The 14,264-nt window shown below is 40.3% G+C and overlaps 1 protein-coding gene across 1 annotated transcript in view; it reads left to right on the top strand.

The window, feature by feature from the left end:
- Nucleotides 1–820: 820 nt before the first annotated feature.
- The window catches only part of capn1 (calpain 1), a 31,200-nt gene continuing 17,756 nt past the window's right edge, over nt 821–14,264 (top strand). Inside the window, exons 1-4 of the mRNA XM_042511836.1 lie at nt 821–949; nt 4,127–4,768; nt 8,026–8,095; nt 11,260–11,378. Coding sequence (XP_042367770.1) covers nt 4,514–4,768; nt 8,026–8,095; nt 11,260–11,378 — 444 coding nt within the window. The 5' untranslated portion in view covers nt 821–949; nt 4,127–4,513. The remainder of the gene's footprint in view (nt 950–4,126; nt 4,769–8,025; nt 8,096–11,259; nt 11,379–14,264) is intronic.

The raw sequence follows: 14,264 nt of genomic DNA, 5'->3' as shown, positions 1-14,264 counted from the left end.
ATCCACCCATGCAATAGCCCAATAGCCGATATATTAATGGAGCATTGTTATTACCATTGGTGCATTAATGTGCATGCAACCTTTTGATGTTGCGTCTGGATGTTGAGCTGGCTATTTCACCAGTTGAACAATATATAATATTTCACTAGGTGGTGATACTGATGCTGCAAACGTAGGCTGCTGATTGGATGTGAAATTTGCACTTTTAGACTGTGGCATTTAGGTAACCTCTGAGGGTATTCCCCTTACACTTTAAGTTAAAAGAAGTTTAAACTTTGAATGTCTATGGGGGGTAGGGAAAACTATATGTATAATAATCACAATTACATGTTAAAATAATGTTACAGAATTTTGTTTTCCTTATTTTTACAAATGTCTAGCTAATTTTTGGATCACTTCCTGTTTCGTTGCCTTCTTCCCATTTCCCAAATCAAGCCGATTTCAAGTTTCAAAGGGTTACAATGTTTGTAAAGTTTAAAATTACACTTGAGTACAGAACTTGAGAAAATCATATACCAGCACTGAACGGGGCAAGTGTCCATATGAACACATGACCTTCCATAATGATGCACAATATTATAAAAACATGCGTGATTTTATACTTAAAACTTTATCTGATGTCAAAATAAGTCCTTCCAGTGCATACAAATTAAATCCAACAAGACTGTCTTGTTATTTGGGCACTGTGTGCTCTGAACAAAACAACTCCATGAAGGCAGTGTGAAGCCTTTCACTGTACTGTGGTTTATGACCAGCGGGCAGTGCGCAGGCGCAGTGTGAAGGCTGCACATGAGATCTATAGATCAGAGACAGAGAGCAGGGCGTTTCTAAAATACACGCACTGGTCGGAAGTAGGGGAGGGGTTGAAGCTACACTAAACATGGAAGAAAAGACAAGTTGCGAATTGAATCCCTAAATACCTACAATTTAGAGGAAACACCCCGACAAGGTAAATATGAAACTCCTTTATCAACACTGCTTGTACAGTTTGCGTCGCGCCGAAGGTAAAAAAATCTTTAAATGCGTGTGACATCATAGTAAGTTTTAAAAAAAAATGTGTATACGCAGAGAGCTAGACGTTTGCATGTAAAAACTGGAGCTAATCATGTTTAGCAAACTCCTTAAAAGCGCTTATAACTGTCGCGGCGTTTTAAAACAGCGAAATCAGCCAACGTCGCGAGGTTTAGTTGAGCGAAATCTCTCCTTCTCGCGTGCAATTTTTTTCTAATCACTACTACATTTGATGAAACTGAGGTGAAACCCGTCTGTTCGTGTTGGTCAACTTCAGAAAGTTGTAGTCTTGACAGCTGGATTTTCTCTCAGGGACCACACCTACCATCATGCTTATCTGTGTGAACCACGCACGAGGACACCAAATTAAAAATACCCTGAAGTGGCTTTCTACTGTAATTAAATAAGTCTTATCTGCATGCACAGCTTGTTTTTAAGTCAATGTCATACGTTTGATAAAGATCACCCTCAGAGTCAGCGTTTATTCTGTCCCTTGGACACTGTGCGTGTCTGATTTCCCCGCAGGTCTATTTTCTGCGTGGCTTTAAAGTAAACACTTTAGATATTTTATTTCAGTGTGTTTGGAATATGAACCCTGTATGCAGAAATACACCAGAGGCGGGTCAGCTCCCTCATAGCTTAAACACTGGACCCCACTCACCCACAGACATTTCTTAGGGACTGGAGGAAATGTATAAACCTCACTTCACTTTTAAAACTTAGAAAAAAAGAAATACAGCTTAAACTCATGAAACTTTACTTATGTATTGTGGGTAAACGTGGAGATGAAACACGTTTGTGTCCACGTTTTCCCAAATTGAATAAGTGAAGTCTTATGAGGGCCTGTAATATTTCTATTTCCTGATTTTCACCTCTACCAAGCACCGTTTTTTTACGCTGTCAAAGATATTTTGGAGTTGTGCACACTAACTGCTTTTTAAAATGTAGCTTTTGATGTTTGAATGTTAAAAAAACTGAAGACGAAATTTAAAATGAGACGTAGAAAAAAGCAATTTTGATGAAATAGCTCTATTTTAACCTTTGTTTGAGTTTTTTGTGATGGAAACATCAGTTCCACATGTGTCCAAGGACTGTTGAAAATTTGAAAATTCAACAATAATTTTTTTTTAATAGTTTCTGGCTGTGAGAAGTGGTGTGATTTGAGGGATTTTTCTTTAAAAATAGACAATAAAATAAATGCAAAATACAGGTATTTAAAGTTGTGTGCCCCTCTCCTTAGCCAAAATAAAAAAACATAAGACTTTTTGCAGTGCTTAAAAAATGATTTGACATTCCTCACCCTTCTCCCCCCTTCATAGTAACAAACAGTCCCTTAATTACAAGCTCTTCATATTTAAGCAGTCTGCTGTGCTGTGAGAAGGAAACTCAGACATCAACAGTAGTGGCTCACACTGTTTTGACGTTTGTGTTGGTTTCAAAATCCCTGTGTGACTGCTGGTAAACTCATGTGACCCCTGTGTGTCCCATGTCTCTGTGGAGGGGAGAGTGGAGTAAGATGATGACAGGAAAAAAAGTGGCTCAGCTTGCCACGACATAAAACAACTGAATTCATTCTACTAAGAAACTGTTTTTAACTACATAAAATAAGTTAGCCTTTGCTGACCTACTGAAACATGCACACCCGACTGACTAAAAACCAAGTTGTCGAGGACAGGAAGGGCGTTCATTTCTGATATTGCAGCTGCCAGTTTATAGTATTTCAGCCTGTGATATTGCACATATTGTTATGGTCGGGGTGCAAGCAATTCTATTCACTCCTGCAGAGAATATTTGTCTTCATCTTTGTGTTGTTTGACTGGTGAAAAAGTGCGGTGGCTTTTCTTTATGTGTCTGGACACGCAGACTCCTGGTTGTCATTTCTCATAGATGTCACCACCTGCACTGAGGTGGAGGATGTGTGTGTGTGTGTGTGTGTAAGAGGGGTTTGTAAGTGTATTTCACTTGTGCGGGGGAAATAAAATATTCATTAGAGTCAGATAGTTGGGCAGAGTGGGCCCTGATAACACGCAGCAGAGATGATGGTTGAAATGTTAATGGTACATTATACTTTGATTACAGTGATGCCAGTACAAGTACTTTGGCAGCCTTGTAGCAGTGCAGTAATAATAATTGCAGTATGCAACTCTGAGCAGTGGTGGATACTGAAGTAAAAGCACTTAATCTTACACTTAATCCTATTTCTCATTATAAAACAGGTCTTCAGCGTCAGTAAAACTGGACCTGCACACTTGAAGCTGTAGCTACATGTTCTGTTCTCTGACTCTTAGCTGGAACACTTTCCAGTCAGTGAACTGGGATATTTTCAATGGGTGTGGCTCACGGTGAACAGTGGAAACTGGAAATGAGTTTCTCAGAGCCAATGAAAGCCTTAACAGCTTCTGTCGTGACAGACTGCCGAGTCTTGAAACAGGAAGAGTGTTCGATTTGGATAGTGGAGAGTTGAGGTGGTAAAAAAGATATGAAGCCTCAGGACGTCTATAAAAAGGACAGGCGTTAAAAATAAACCGAGAAATAAAGAGACGGGATGAAGCAAAGCAAGTAACAAAGAGCAACAAAGACAGACGAACTGAGATGAACTTTTTGAAAGCTCCAGTTCTGTCAAGAGTTTGGGTGGCACTAATGACAGTTTACACTTCCTCCTCCCTTAATGAAAGTCAGTGAGAGCTTTTGCTTGTTCTGGGCTTCGTGCTGCCTTCATTGTGCATCAAGATTCGCACATAACCGCACCCTCTGTTAGCCCCGTGCACGATAAACACACACCGACACACACACAGAGCTGCCATGCACCGCTTTGGTAATACACCTCATTGGATTAAACATTGACGTTTTATGACCGACACTGTGTGCAGCACACAGTAAAAGTAGCAGTGATGTGCCTATTGTGACTAATCCCTCTGCTATGCACAGTGAGCATGTGTGCATATGGCCCCCTGAAAAGAACCAGGCAGGGCTTGTTTGCCTTTTATGGGTGTATGTAGATGCTGTTTTTGTCTGTTTTGTCTGTTTTCCACACCCAGGTGTACAGCTATGTGTGCACTTGCATCTCTGCACACACACTCTGCTCAGTATCTGACTTTTCACTTCTTTCTTTTAGCTGCTGGTGGGACAAGGAAGGACTGAACTCCTGTTGGACCCGGGATCGTGCTCGCTGGGATAGAAATCTGTGTTCACTGTAGGAAGGACATCTGTCTTCAGAGCCTTCTGCATCTCTACGCTTGTGATTGTTATTGCATTGAACGTATCCCGCCGCAGAACCACAAGTACCGGCTGGTCAATCTTCTTAATGGTCACTGATGTTTTATTCCGATTTATGATTGAGCGTTGAAGCCGTTGCAGCTTTATATCAGACATACATCAGCAGCTCTTTACATCAACCCTGAAGATAAACATCTACACTCTTAACATCTTATTGTAGTTCCACACATACGAACATCCAGCGGAGCCTGACAGCTGACCCGACGGTTAACGCCACAATCTCGGCATGGAGCAGCACATTTACGCATCAGGCGTGGCCCAAAGGCTGAGGAGCCAGTGGGATCGTAATGAAGGTCTGGGACAGAATCACAACGCCGTGAAGTTTCTGAGTCAAGACTACGAGAGTCTGAAGGCCCAGAGCGTCCAGAGCAGGAGGCTGTTTGAGGACAGTTATTTCCCTTGTTCTGCATCGTCTCTGGGATTCAACGAGCTCGGCCCGAGGTCCTCCAAGACCGCCGGAGTCCGCTGGATGAGGCCCCCGGTGAGAAAATTGGGAGATGGATGGGGGTCAGAATATTTGCTGTCTAAGCTTATTTCTTGTTCGGACCTTTGAGAAAGCAACAAAACATTCGTTTGGAGCGTTCTAAAATCGTTAACCGAGATAGATAGATAGATAGATAGATAGATAGATAGATAGATATACTTTATTGATCTCAAAACTGAGAAATTGGGGTGTAGCAGCACCATGCAGTAAGAACAAGAGAATAAAGAGCACACATTATTAATAGAATATAAAGGAATACGCTTAAAAACAAGAAACACATACATATATACATGTGTAAAGTGCTGAACAGTATCTGAATAAATAAAAATAAAGTCAGCAGTGTAGAGAGACATGGAGCTAAGACCGGAGTTTAAAGCGCAGACAGAGGTGAGTTATTGTACAGGTGGATGGCTTGTGGCAGGAAAGATTTCCTGTATCTGTCCTTTCGACAGCGAAGCTGAATCAGTCTGTTGGAGAAGGTGCTCCGCTGTCGGTCCAGTGTGCGGTGGAGGGGGTGCTCAGCATTGTTCATGATGGTGAGCAGTTTTTTTAAGTGTCCTCCTCTCCACCACCGTCTCCACGGTCTCCAGCCTGAAACCCACCACAGAGCCAGCTTTCTTAATGAAGTCTGTGCTTTTAAAGCTCCAAAAAAGCATAAATAAACCCAAAAGTTAATAGCAAAGTCACCTTTTAGTGCATGACTGAGCACCTATGACTGGTTTCAACTCATGCTGGTATAAAAGTTTAAGACACTTTAAGGCTAAATTCTAATGGGAACAACCATTTTTGATATCGGTCAACTATTAATGCTACGTCCATTTAAAGTCGGTCAGAAGAGGTCAGAATTTTTCAGTTGAAATTTCTGAGTCTAGCTCCATATGGACACATGACCTCCCATAATAATGCACAATATTACAAAAGCATGTGTTGTTTTAAGAGTTTCAGATGCACAACCCCAAACGTAAGGAAAAGACATGACAGACAGTGATGAACTGGTGTTTCTGTGGACAGTTGCACCGTCAGCTGGGCCGCCTTTATATTTGAATAATATATTGATATTTAACACTAATATTATAAATAAATACTGATATTATAATGCTAAAAATTAACATTTTGCCATCAATTTACACGCAGAACAGGTTTTACTGTATTATTTTAATTAAATAGATGCAAATATACCTCATGTTGCCTTTTAGTTATTTCTCACCATTTCCATTGTGCACCTCCACGGACGCTGCTTTTTTATTGTGTACATGATGGAAGTACATGGATTTGCTGCCAACTTTGAGCGGCGTTCCTTTGTACTTTTCCTAGTAGGAGGTCGAAATATCTCAACCTCAAACTTTGACTGGAACGCAGCAAAACAAGCTGCAATGTAACTACTTGGGAAATGTTTATAAGTTTTTGACCTCTATAAGTGCTTGTTTTTGCCTCTTACAGGTTTATTCCGTAAATGGCGATCTTTCTGTTGGAACAAACCAACAAACCCTTTATGGTTCTTGTTTTTTCTAAGAGTGCATTTTTATTACCTGCTATAATATTTTTATTTTTTTACCTTCTCAAGCCTCCTCTAATTTAATCTGTTGCTTGGCAACTAAACTTTCTGTCAGGAGTTATTGCTGTCTAACATTTTAATGTCCCTCACAACCAGTCAGGATCTTTCAGTTGTCTCAGGGATGTTTCTTTCTCTCTTCCTGCCCTTCATCCATCTATATAACCTCCAATCCTTTCCCGCCTTTCTCCGTGGTTCTTCTTGTTCCACCCTTTCATCAGTCCTCTCTGCATTATGAACACATCAGGGCGCTCCCCGTATCCGAATATGACACCAGAGGACCAAGTGGGACTTTATTGGGTGTTATCACAGCAGCCCTGGAGACAGCACACTCTCATTACTGTTCAGTTCGCACATACCGTGACAGGTCGCCGCTGTCAGTCCTGTAACGGAGCAGCGAGACGAGTCGTGATCTTAAAAGCTCTCGGGGTCGTGATCATCAGCGTGACTGCAGCCTGTTAGCTCCTCTTTGCAGCTTCCATTTGAGTGCCACACGACCACACGGCGTCCCGTTGTGTGTCTGTCGGCTCTAATGCTTCCTGGGGTCTCGTTCCAAAAAAAGTCAGATCTTTTATAATGCATGCGCCCTGCCCGCGCCACAGGATCTGTAATATTTACGCTGCATAAGAGGCTTCATTGTGTCCACATTTCCCCAAAAATCTGTGCTTTGTGAAAAGGAGAATATAAGCCTGTGTGTGTGTGTTACTGTGTGAATTCAACCATGCGGCTGATGGTGTGTGTGTGTCTGCAGCTGTGTGTTTGTGGGGCACGAGAATAAATGGAATATTTCTATTTAAAGCTTCATGTGGGGTTTCTCACGCTCAATGTGCTGAGTTGAAGATGGTTTACGGGAGCAGGGAAATACTCTGAAACAAGATGTGGACGAGAAAGACGAGAACGAAACATTGTTTTCTTGAAATGTTCATTTTGTGATCTCTGCTCGTCCTCAAATAGCCTGGTGTTAATTGTAGCTTTGCGTTTTTTAAGGAGAAGCGTCATGTCTCTAAAAGTCTTTGCAGACGGACTCTCCCTCACTTCAAGTCTTCTTACTGCATCTAATGATTATTTTCATAGTCAATTGACACATCAGTTTTTTTTCCAGTTTATTTATTAGTTGCTTGGTTCAGAAAATGTCAGAAAAATGTGAAGTTTCAGTCTGTTTCCCAAAGCTCAAGATGACGTTCAAATGTTTTTTTCCACAACTCTTAATTTGCAGCTATATAAAACAAAAAAAAACCAAAATGAGAACAAAACTCACATTTAAGAAGATGGAACTGGAAAAATTTACTTTTTTTTTCTTAAAAGATTAATTAAACCATCGACAACGGTTCGAATACTTGTTTAATTGTTGCAGCTCTAGAAACACCATCATGTCTTGGACCAATTTTAGATTTTTTTTCAAATGTTGCAAAAAACAAACACAAAACAGACAAGTCAGTGACCACCTGCATCCAATAGAGATTTACTTGGGACTTATTTTTACACTTTGAATGTATTTTTGTGTCAGAAAAAAGGGTATTTAAAAATGTGGAGATTTTCAAAAGAATCGGGACTTGTAAACCTTGTGAACCAAGTCTGGTGAACTTTCTGTGGGTTAGTGTGAAGTAAAAAACTGTCAGCATGAGAGAGACAGCAGATAAAATGGGTATCCAAAAGCAAGCCTTGCAATCATTTGTTTCGTTTGTGTGTTTACACTCAACAGGAGATCTGCAAGCGTCCCGAGTTCATCGTCGATGGAGCGACTCGCACAGACATCTGCCAGGGAGCTCTGGGTAAGTCCAACCACAAGTCGCGCCATCTGTTTCGCTGTTACTACCGCATGATTCAGCAGTTAGAGGAGAGACATAGCTCGGATTTAATCTGGTGGAGGGGCAAAGTGAGAGATGCCGGCAGAAGCCAAAAGAAACAGGTGATTGACTGGAGGCTTGCCAGGCTGTGTGGATGTAACATGTTAATCAGTAAACATCTCCCTCCAGAAGCACAGACAGCATGGCTTTGAGAAAGCTTCGTAAGAGTCACAGAGGAAATTAAACTACAATTTTTTGCAAATATAGAAAAGGAGTAGCACTTCCCAACAGACCTTAATGTGTAAAAATGGTGGAATTCCCTTCAGAACAGAATAGAAATGCTTTATTAATCCCGTGGAGGAAATTGTTTTGTTGCAACAGCGAATAAGAGGGCAGCAGCTGAATGAAATATTCGTTAAAAAGGCCAGAAAAATGCAAAAACCTATATACAAAGAAATGCACTTAACATAGAATGGAATAGAATAAAAATAACAATAATGATAATAAAGATATGTACAGTATGCACAGAGAACAAACAAAAAGACAAAAAATATTAAAAAGAGTAATAAAAAAAGTGCAAATAAGTGTGCAAAAGTGAAGATGGATGGATGAATAAATGGATGTCTGGATTTAAATGTTGAATACCATAATGGTTTTAGCTAAAATTATGAATTTTGAGTATTTCCACAGAAAGATCATTTCTACAATCGAGCGGCTGCCATCATGTACATGTCCTGAATCCTCTCTCCATGTGTAAATAAGACTCAGCTCCTTGGTCAACATGCCACTTAAAAAAATATAAAGGTCAGAGAGAAGTGAATGCGGATATGAGTGACAGATGGGGATTGAAGGAACGGGAAACGGAAGACGGTTAACAATCGAGTCCGCATAACCAGCAGCATTTTATTGCCTGAGATGTTTCCTGCTCGACACAGAGATGCATCCATAATTCAGGCTTTGTTTCTCTGCCTCACATCTGTAAACAAGGCCACCCTCCCTCCGTCTGAGCAGCTCCGGCGGTGCAGAAAGCGTCTTCCCCCATCGCCGAGTGCAAGTCTTTACCCAGACACCCCCCCCCTCGCTCCCAGAGGAGCTGAGCTGAATTGCAAAACAGTAACCCCAAAAAATGTTGAGCCAGAAAACATGATGCTTCACTTTGTTTTACAGCAAAAATGCAGCATGACTGAGTGGTCTTTATCTGTATGCTATCTGTATTGGTTATCTGTGTCACCAGCAGCTGTCGGGGGCAGTTTATGGATTAAATGATAGATTCCGGTATGTAACGGTGAAACAGAGGTACTGTGTATCATTAACCAGCATTAACAGATAAACAAATTACTTAAAATGAAACAGAAAGTTCCATAAAAAGTCGTGACCTCCAGCATTAAAGGGTTAATTCACATTGGGTTGTAGGTGCTTATTCATAGTCCTTGAGTATGCTTACATGCACAAAATAATCCCTTTTTAGGCCTTATTCTGAGCTTGGTTTGTGGGCCATGGTTGTGCTGATGCTGTGATCCTGCCTGTGGCTGTGCCTGGATAGTGAGTTGTGGTTGCACTGATGCTTTAGTCTGATCCAAAGCCAACTGTTTCTGACGTTTTTATTAGTCATACCTTCACTATATCATTCATATATGATTGTTATTGCCACTCACATAGTTTTTTTTGGGAGAGTTTGTCCTCAGTCACTGTGAAGGTCAAAGGACAGTTAGATGTCGTGTAAAGCCCTCTGAGGCAAATAGGGATTTGTATTAATGGACTTTATAGATAAAATTTAATTGAACCGAATTTAAAAAATCTGAACTGTTCCTTTAACATTCGAGCTATAAGAACAGACTAATCAGATATGCTTAACTACTCCCTGATAACACGACAAACAGCACTGTTTTTATTTTTGATGACATTATCTTAGATCACATGCCAAAGCCTGCGTGTGTCAACAGCAGGTTGGTAAAAACTACATCAGTCGGGTGTTCCTGCTCTCTAACCAGGAACCTTGTGCAGCACAGTATATCATAACAGAAAGTGTGGCTCAAACCCACAGTGTGATTCCTGCTGACAACATCGGTGACATATTGTGGAGCCGCGGTGGTTTCAGCTTCTGTCTTTAAGTCCAGTGGAACAAGTGCCTCTCCTATTTCCCAGAGGGCAAAGCTTGTTCAAACATTGTTCCAGACTCTTGTCTTTGCGGAGCTGTAGATGGGAAAATTCCAGTTTCATGAGTGACTTTACAGTGGCATAATGAATTAGACCAGTAATACTCAATTTACCACAAACAGGGCCAAAGCTGGTTCCTGAAGGGGTGCCAGGGCCCCCCCCAAACCATTTTTTAATTCACAATAAAAATAAAGTGATTTACACTGGGGATTGTTTTTGTACTTTTAGTAGACATAAGGTGATGGAGCGCATAAAACAGCATCAAAATAGAACTTTTTAATGAAAAAGGTGTCAGTGGAGGATCCCCTTCAACCCTCAACAGCTAAGCCCTTAATGTCCTAAAATCCTAGAAATGTCCTAAAATCAGTGAAATGTCTGGAAATCCTAGAAATGTACTCGAATCGTAGAAATGTCCTCAAATCGTGGAAATATTCTCAAATCATAGAAATGTCCTAAATGTCCAGAAATCCTAGAAATGTGTTAAAATCTTAGAAATGTTCTTAAATCTGAGTAATGTTCTAAAATCTTAGAATTGTCTTGAAATCCTTGAAATGTCCTTACGTCCTAGAAATGTCATAAAATCCTAAAATGTCCTGAAATCCTAGAATTGTCCCGAAATCCTTGACATGTCCTAAATTCCTAGAAATTTCATAAAATCCTAAAATGTCCTGAAATCCTACAAATGTAGTAAAATTCTAGAAATATCCTCAAATCCTACAAACGTACGGGGCTGCTGCGACTGGCCCCTGGCCTCCGGTTATTTTTTCAAAAGTGGCCCCTCAAGCAAATAAAGCTGGGTATCTCTGAATTAGACTCTTATAGAAAATAAGATTTTTTTTTTTTAGTTCTCTGCTAATATGGGAATAAATGTGGCCTCTTTCACCTGTTTCACACAAACAACCTGATGTTATTCTTGTTAACAAATGTATTACTGCAGGTTTCTGCCTTCAGGGCTGATCCCGGGTAATAAAACTGTGTGTATGTGTCCTCAGGGGACTGCTGGCTGCTGGCGGCCATCGCCTCGCTGACCTTGAACGACAACCTCCTCCACAGGGTGGTTCCTCACGGACAGAGCTTCGGATCGGGATATTCAGGCATCTTTCACTTCCAGGTGACAACAGCTTCACTATCTGCATTTGAACACGCCCTGTACATGCCTCAGGACGAAAAAAACAGCAAACACAGCCGACACCTCCCACAACTCTGCATCCCACTCTCCAAATGCAGTTTGCACTTTCACTGAAATGTAAACTCAAGATGCATAATTGTGCTTGCAGCTTTACATTGCAGCCTGTTTGACTGCTACAGGCTGCAGCACTCTTTCAATGCTGGATCAGTTTTTAAAATTGTTCCCATTAACCAGTGGGACACAAAAAACATGGAAAAATAGGGTCCAGGTTGGAAAATGCTTAAGTTACCATTTAAGAAAAGCACATCAGTGTAGGAGCTGCATCTGACTCAACAATTCTGTCAGATTAATATTCAGCAATTTGCTTTTATTTAAAGCTCACACTTTTATTTGACATTTGCACTCTCCACCTCTGTGCTCACCTCAAACAGCTGGATATCCCATAATGCTCTTCATGCCAGATTCATAGAACTTAAAAAAAATCCTGACAATTTCACTGACCTGCTGGTGTTCTTCCAAATTTTATGCAACATGCAATTCAGTACATGCATTTTGTGCATAGCAGAGTACAGTATCTCTTTACATGAGCTGCTAATATTAATATTTTTTGACAAAAATGAGCTCCTCAGCTAACTGTGGATTAATGTAGACTCCCTTTTTCAATAAGTAAATTACAAATTACAATGATATTATATTCTTATCAAACCCTCTGCTGAGGAGCTTCACATTGTAGGCGGATGAAAACAAAACATTTGCAGTTGTGGGGAACTCCCAACCTTTGTATTCAAGGGCCAGATGACTTTATGTACTGTGTTTCTGCCCCAAACTCCTTCCTGTTGTGTCATTTCCTGTTCGGTGCACCACTGCTTGTGCAAATTGCTCAAATGAAACCAAGAAGAGTTAGTTAGTGCTTCAAACTGAAGTGGAAACAATTATTTTGTTGCATTTTTGTTTGACTTCACACTTATCCATTGCAAGTAAACATCTTGTGTAGCTGCCAAAATGCATCTTAAAAGGACACTTTTAAGCAGAAATGGTGCTTCTGGGAGCAGTTTTGTTGATCTCGCTGTGGTTAGATGCATGATGCCTTTTATGTTCTGAAACCGAGCCACAGGAAGATCCCCAATGCCATTAGCTGTCAGAGTTTTTCCTGTTCATTTTTGGCAACAAACACAGAGAAGCTCATTGACTCAAAATTTTCAGTCTTTTTACTTGTCAAACCTCACTGAGTCATCTGAGATAAGTGACCTCTGAGAGCCACACCCAGTCAGCCAGTCAGTAAACGTCACCTGGGAGGATTTGAATTATCATCACACTGATTTAAGTGCACTCTGCTAAAGTAACTACACCCATTTCTTTATCAGGAAATATTATTTTAAGACAGAAGACAGAAGATATAATCTATCAGTAACACGTCTGTCTGTTGACAGTCAAACTCTGGTGTGTTGCTCATTATCACCACTTCAGCCTGAGGGACCAGTCCTGCTGCTTTGTGACATAAATGCAAAATGTTTCTATTATTCTACGGTGGGAGCCTGCAGGTCCTTATCAACTGTACTTTGTACACATAACCAAATACACCAGACACACACATAAACACACACAAAAGCGAGAGGTAAATGAGAGACCAAAGCTGCTGCAGTCAGTGAGCAGGTGAACAATGCATGCATTCAGTCCAGTATGAGACAGGGAAATCTTTGCAGCATTGCTTTATAATCATGCATGATTTTTTTTTTTTACAACCAATAATAATGCAGTAAAAACTACCCACACGCTGGAATCAGAACCTCAGGTCTGCATGAGGAAGTAAATTTGTGAATGTGAATGCAAATCCACTTGTCATATGTTATAGTTGAGTCTTGTAGTTAGTGCATTTTAGTGCTAAATTATTAATTATAAATACTGTAGAAACAACTATTTTCCCATTAGCTATGTGTGTCTATTTGCTATCATGAGAAATATGAATTAAAACTTGTTCACTTCAGTTCATATATTTCTAAAACCAGCCAAATAGACAAATAGACAAATAGCATGATATCAGGTATGGAAATGCATTGGTCACGTCATTGCAGCCTTCTCAATTATGCAGGTTATTTACAAAGTCCTGGCTCATTGATACATGGGTTATTTGTGTATTTTGGTGCATTACCTTCTGTAGATATATGTATGAATATTGCACGAGAACAACTTGAACAATCAAAACTTTGGAAAAGAACCGCAGTTGAGTGTATTCAACACTTTGGAAAAGAACCGCAGTTGAGTGTATTTTGCTTACTGTTACTATACAAGTCAATTTTATTGTATTTATGTAGCCCAGTATCACAGACTATCTATTATTTATGCCTGTAGCTGTGGCCAGAGGCATTATGTGGTGATATGAAGGTGTTATCTCGTGAATGCCTTGAGGGAGGTCTCTTCAGATTTGAATTTATATTGAAATTATGACAAGAATGTTACACAAATGTCTAATAGGGTAAAATGATGAAGTGCAGACAATTCATATCCAAAACCTTCAAACCTCAGCTTTACTGTGGCCTTAAAATGTTCTGTAAAAGCACATTTTTGACCATTTTTCAACGCTTCAACTCAGGATCATAAGGGGACACTTTTTAACACATAATTGGAGGTACTCGTCTTGATTTTATAGTTCCTTTGTGTTGCTGTGTTATTGGGAGATGTGCATGAAGTATCCATGTTTTCACAGAAATGGATGCAAACTTAAACTGAAACTTGAAGATGTTACAACTGCAAGGCAGTGATTCGTGTCTGTAAATGAAGTCAGGACGGGAGGTGGAGGAGTGAGTCTATCTGTGATCTTACATGCCTCATTATCTGTGGCTGAGTGTGAGTCCTATGATCTTACACAAG

Source organism: Plectropomus leopardus, chromosome 23, assembly GCF_008729295.1.
Source record: "Plectropomus leopardus isolate mb chromosome 23, YSFRI_Pleo_2.0, whole genome shotgun sequence".
Lineage (NCBI taxonomy): Eukaryota > Metazoa > Chordata > Actinopteri > Perciformes > Serranidae > Plectropomus > Plectropomus leopardus.
This window is presented reverse-complemented; position numbering and strand designations above follow the sequence as displayed.